The sequence below is a fragment of the Dreissena polymorpha genome, chromosome 1, assembly GCF_020536995.1.
Source record: "Dreissena polymorpha isolate Duluth1 chromosome 1, UMN_Dpol_1.0, whole genome shotgun sequence".
Lineage (NCBI taxonomy): Eukaryota > Metazoa > Mollusca > Bivalvia > Myida > Dreissenidae > Dreissena > Dreissena polymorpha.
The window spans coordinates 45061485-45067484 of NC_068355.1; the positions used below are offsets into that span (position 1 = coordinate 45061485).

A 6000-nucleotide genomic window follows, 5' to 3' on the forward strand; every position below is an offset into this window, starting at 1 on the left:
TCTGCAGACTAGACAGTCTAATCTAGGATGACACTTTACACACATGCATTAAGCCAATGTTTAACAGAATGCTAGTCATATGTCAAACACAAAAAACATATGACTACCTTTGAACTGGAGATAGTCATCATTGACTTGGGTGAGGAACTCCCTGTATGCATCTATGTACACTCCATGGTATACCCATTCCTGTACAAAACTGAAATGTGACAATATGTTAATTGCTAGAAAATACAACCATCAAATGAATAATTTTATGTTGATAAAAGCTACCAATTGGTACATGTACTGTAAAATTCATAAACATTAATGGAAAATTAATTTTCGTTGATAGTGTGGGTTGACAGACATATGCATTTAATATAAAACAAGAGATTGCCAAGCAATATTGTCCCATACCGGTGAAACTCCACCATTGTCAGAATTTATTTTTTTAAGTATATTTGTTGCCATAGCAACCAGAGTTCTTGACGTAGCAACAAAATGAAATGACATGCATAATCTCCATATTGCCATCTATCCATTTTTCAAGTTTCATGAAAAAATATGAAGAACTTTAAAGTTATCACAGGATCCAGAAAAGTGTGACAGACTGACACAGACAGACAGACAGACAAGACTCACGGACACACATAGCGCAAACCATAAGTCCCCTCCGCTTTCACCAGTAGGTGACAAAAATATATTTATTATTATTATTATCATTATTAAAATAACCTTTCTTTTTTTCATCAAAATCAAAGATCTACAAATTTACAGTAATTCTTTAAAAAAAAAGAAGCAAATTTGTTGAATTGGTATCCCCCGCCATTATACTTCTAGACACAACATATGGCTCCGGACACACAAAAAAAGCATTTTTTCAAAATACAAAGGGCCATAACTCCGTTATTATTTTATGGTGTACAATGCCATTTGGCATGCATCATCCTCTTATCCATATATATATACTCAAACCAAGTTTCAATGAAATCTGCCAAAGATTTTTCAAGATATGGCTCCAGATACAAAAGTGCCGGCCGGCAGGCCGGACGGAAGGACAATGCCAAAACAATATCCCTACGCCTATGGCGGGGGATAACAAGAGCACTGCATAACGGTTGCCACGCTCGGCTATGGGTGCAGTTTTGAATAAATGAAAGCTTGTCAGAATTTTTTTTTTTTTAAAGGTCACAGACCTTGACCTTGGACCTAGTGACCCAAAAATGGGTGTGGCGTGTAGAACTCATCAAAGTGCATCTACATATGAAGTTTCAAAGTTGTAGGTGGAAGCAATTTGATTTTAGAGCCAATGTTCAAAACCTTAACCTTGTTAAGGTTTTAGCACGACGCGGACGGCGGACGGCAGACGACACGACGAGCTGGCTATGACAATACCTCGGGTTTTCTAAAAAATTGCCGAGCTAAAAATTAAGCTAACAAATATAAATGAGCAGCGCTCTGTGAAAATGGGGTTTAATTCATGTGCGTAAAGTGTTGTCCCAAATTTGCCTCTGCAATCCACACAGACTTATCAGGGATGACACTTTCAGCCTAAACTATTATTGCTATGAAGAGACTTTCTTTACACAAGAAATATCATTAAAGCAGACAGTGTTGTCCCTAATAAGCCTGTGCGGATTGTAAGGATAATCTTGTATACAACTTCATGCACATGTTGTAAACCCCAATTTCACAGAGCACAAAATATTTCATAGGTAATTAAATGGCAATTATTAGAAATGTAAAGTAAAGATATGTAGAGTTGTATTGTAGTTCTTGATAACACTCATAAAGCAGTAGTTTATAAGTTACCAAATCCATTACATAATGGCGTTTTCATACTGACATCGCTACTAATGAGTCAAATGTTTTTCCAACATCCTACATGAGGTACGGTGTGCAGGCGTGTTTGAGCAAGGCCAACATGACGGGCTAGGGGTCTGTGAAGGAGGTATCCAGCGTCTGGTCATACAGGTAACTCAGCAGCTTGATACCCTGGAAACATACAACATGACTTTGCCAAGACAGGACTTAATAGCATGTGCGTAAAGTGCCTTCCCAGATTAGCCACTGCAGTCTGCACAGGCTAATCATTGATGACACTTTACACCTAAACTTGATTTTTTCTAATTTGACTACCTTTACACCGATAATACAATACAAGTGGAAAATGACCTTTCTGATTAGACTGTACAGGCTGCACAGGCTTATCTGAGACAACACGTTACACACATCCAGTAAGCTATGTATTGCCATGGCTAGGCTTATATATAGAACAAGTCCACCATGAGCAAAGGATCAGGGATTAGCAGAAAGTGAGAACATTAATTAATGTGTTTATGTCTGGTCATCAGAGCTCCAGATAAAGAGGCGTATCTGCGTATTTACGCATTTAACAAAATACAAAAACGCATTAAAAATTGGCCCAGTACGTAACAAAACGCAATACAAATATTGGTACTTATTTTTAATCGATTATTAAAGTGCATAACCGGTTTTACCAATAATCCAGTTACGTCTAGTGTAAGTTAACCTTTGAATCAAAAGTAAGTCAATCAAAATAAGGTTGTAATAAAAATGGCGGTACATCATGTTTGTGGATCAAAAAAGGGATGTTTTAAGCTACTAGCAGCTCCTGCGAGAATATTTTTTTCAAGTCTGTTCATATCGTCATTTTAAATTCATTCTGTTTGCATTTAATAATTTGAATAACAAATAATAATATTTCTAGATTAAACACACGATTTACTATTTCTATGGAAATGGAAAATACCCCTGAATATTCCTAAATACCTTTTATGGCTGAAACTAAGGGGTAAAATACGCTTTAACAATAATATCAGGAGGTGAAATACCCTTTAGACAGGTTTTCCAGCAGCACCTTTGAAAAAACTAGGAGAAAACTAGGAAAATTATTTACAAAAAACTAGGAAAAAACTAGGAAAATGTAGGAAGGTTGAAACAAAAACTAGGAGTTACGACTAAGAAGTTTATTACCTTTTGACTTTTCCCTACCTGACTATCACAGTAACAGAAAACATTTCATACAACATACAAATATATACAGGACTGTTAAGCTTACTAATGGCTATATTCTAGAACGTCACTCAACCTCGACTAAGGAAGGCTCGAGGGCTCCTTCCGTTAGTTTGAGTCGAGGAAGAGATTGATATTCGCAGTGTTTACTTAGTTAAGGAGAGCTGGAGGTGTCGACAAAGCGTGAATGTGTTTGTTTGGCACCACAGTCCATTCAATAGCAAAATGTCAAAATAATTGGTGTACAACAATATGCATGTGTAAATTACATATTCAAAGGTGTGAACAAATGTTTGTTTTGAATAACACTAGCGACCCTATTTTTGTTGCAACCCTAAAATTTGCTTTGCTATTTTTAATCGACTTTGTAAAAGAAAATGTTAGTTTGGGGGCATTTTCATGTCCAACTTTACATAGTTAGAAAGGATATTGCATCGACATTATGAAGATTTTTGTCTAGGGATATCATTGGTGCATTATGAAGTTGCTTGTTTTAAAGTAAAAAGGTTCAATGAAAAACAAACAAAAATATGCAAACATAACTTCCCTTATTTTGTTAGCCATTTTAGTGGAAACAAACACCTTTTTTATCATATACTAGTTATATATTACAACCAAATTTTTTTATATGAAAACAATTTCATTAATGGTTTTGTTCAATATGGTATGTGACAAATGTTAATGCTATGATATAACAACACCACTTGTTTTTTGACTGCTTGCATTGACAAAAATATTGTGTACATTTCAGTGATTCTATAGGTATTTAAATTTTTTATTCTTAATGTATACAACTTGATAAAAAAAAGTCAAAAAGCAAATGCGTACGAATATAACAAGGGATTGGGTAGCATATTAGAAGCGCGACTTCACCAGAAACATTATTACTAGTAGTATCATCATTATTGGTTTTGTAGATTCAATGTCTTTAGTGCGTGGCCTCAGTAAGTAGCCACAATATCTGCACGGTCTGCAATACAATAAAACTATGGTATGCTATTAATACTTGGTATCCTAACTATAAGGATTCTATCTTCTATGTTGAAAATAATAAATTTTCTAAACACGTACGAAACAACATCACAAACAAAAAAGCCATAGACCTGAACTCAATCACACCATAAGCATGTACCAAAGATCCTTTTAAAATGTAAATATGTGATGTGATACAATCAGACTAACAAATGTATATTCATTACAGGTTAGATCTAGGTTATGTGCTGGCTTTATAAAATTGATTAAACACTGTTGAAATTATGTTGGGTAAGTATGATTTAACGCAGCTTCCACTTTGATTTATTAAATTAAAATCATTTTTCGGCATGAACATGTACTATTCTCATATTCATTAAAGTAATTTTAACATAAATCTATCTGTAATAGTTTTATCACAATATGTTTAAAGAACACCAAATATTCAAGAAAAAAGAACAGAATGGCGAAACATTTCATTAAATGCAGCTAGAACAATTATGCGCTTTATGCCGACATGGAGAAAGTTTATACATATATATTTTCAAACAGCAACCATTGCTGTGTGTACGTAGAATCAGAGCATAAAGAATGATTTTGGTCTGAATTGTTAATATTCCTAAACGGCGACAGGTTATTAATAATGAGCAATAATGACAGATCGGCTTGGTCAGTAAATATCAATTTAGTATTACAGTGTACATGCATTATCTACATGAAACTATTTAAAACATTGATTTAACTGAGGTTGGGTTAAGTGGAGGAACGTTTCAGAATATATAGCCATAAGTTTTTATTTGTAGTCATCACAGAGCTCAGTCCAACTTTCAAGTATCACATATGAAGGCTAGACTACGTGACCAGTGACACCAGACCCCACAGACTACAAAATATTGTAAGCTCAACAACCTGAAGGTCCTATTTTAAAACAAAATCTCTAAAACACATTATAAGACAGTTTTACCTTATCCCAAAAAATTCCAAATTAATGAAAAACTAGGAAACACTAGGAGGTTTTACACAAAACTAGGAAAAACTAGGAGCACATTTAAAAAACTAGGAAATACTAGGAACGCTGGAAAGCCTGTTTAGACTTAATCCTTATCTGGAGCTCCGCTGGTCATTCAGATAACAGATGGATATATCCAAAAAACACACAACATGACTTAGTCAGTGGGCTGGAAAAATATTGGACAGATATTATAAGTGGCATCCTGTTTACCAAGGGCGGATAGATTTATATTCAGGCAAATGAATATCAAAATTTGATAGTTTGTCAGTACAACTAGCTTTTTAAACAAGATTGAACACAAGATGTGTTTGTGAAACACTATATCCCCCCATATATTTGACCTTTGCCTTTGAAGGATGACCTTGACTTTCACCTTTCACCACTCAAAATGTGCTGCTCCATGAGATACACATGCGTGCCAAATATCAAGTTGCTATCTTCAATATTGCAAAAATATGGCAAATGCTAAAGTTTGACACAAACAAACCAACAAACAAACAGGCAGGGCAAAAACAATTGAGCAGTTAATCAGTTTATTTAAATACAGGAAGATTCAGGCTTATTAAAGTGCCAAAGACATTCAGTCATGACAGCATTTTTATAATACCAGGGAATAATCTACATGCGTTTCCCGGGTCTATGACGCACAAATAGTTTTGAAATATGTGGGTCCACTCGGACGCATTGCTGAAACGAATACGTTAACGCATACGCGAATCACGATTAGTACGAACCATCTTGGGTATGAGTCAAAAGTGTAGCGATGAACGCTGAGTTTAACCGAATGAGGCTTAAAGACAGAAAACAAGACTTTTGATTGGCTCTAGTCGAGCAGCTGCTGTATAATATGAACCAATTAGAATCAACCTTTTAAATAGAGTGTGTTTAATATTTTCTAGAGTCCCCGGATAAAACCTGCTTTAACTTTTTGTAACTTAGTCATAAACAAGGGCTGTTTGTAAAACATGCATGCCCCCCCCTATATGGACTATAAGTTG

At 35.0% G+C, this 6000-nt stretch overlaps 3 protein-coding genes across 3 annotated transcripts in view; 1 reads left to right on the forward strand and 2 right to left on the reverse strand.

Moving 5' to 3' along the window:
- Positions 1 to 6000, forward strand: part of LOC127865074 (E3 ubiquitin-protein ligase UBR4-like) — a 171075-nt gene that overhangs the window by 77502 nt on the left and 87573 nt on the right.
- Positions 1 to 6000, reverse strand: part of LOC127871123 (uncharacterized) — a 138274-nt gene that overhangs the window by 19448 nt on the left and 112826 nt on the right. The window lies entirely within an intron of this gene.
- LOC127865114 (gamma-tubulin complex component 6-like) overlaps positions 1 to 6000 on the reverse strand; it is a 28630-nt gene that overhangs the window by 19448 nt on the left and 3182 nt on the right. For both annotated transcript variants that reach the window (XM_052405023.1, XM_052405022.1), the window contains exons 2-3: positions 1868 to 1977; positions 108 to 199 (exon numbers count right to left, since the gene is read on the reverse strand). In XM_052405023.1, coding sequence (XP_052260983.1) covers positions 108 to 199; positions 1868 to 1908 — 133 coding nt within the window. In that variant the 5' untranslated portion in view covers positions 1909 to 1977. The remainder of the gene's footprint in view (positions 1 to 107; positions 200 to 1867; positions 1978 to 6000) is intronic.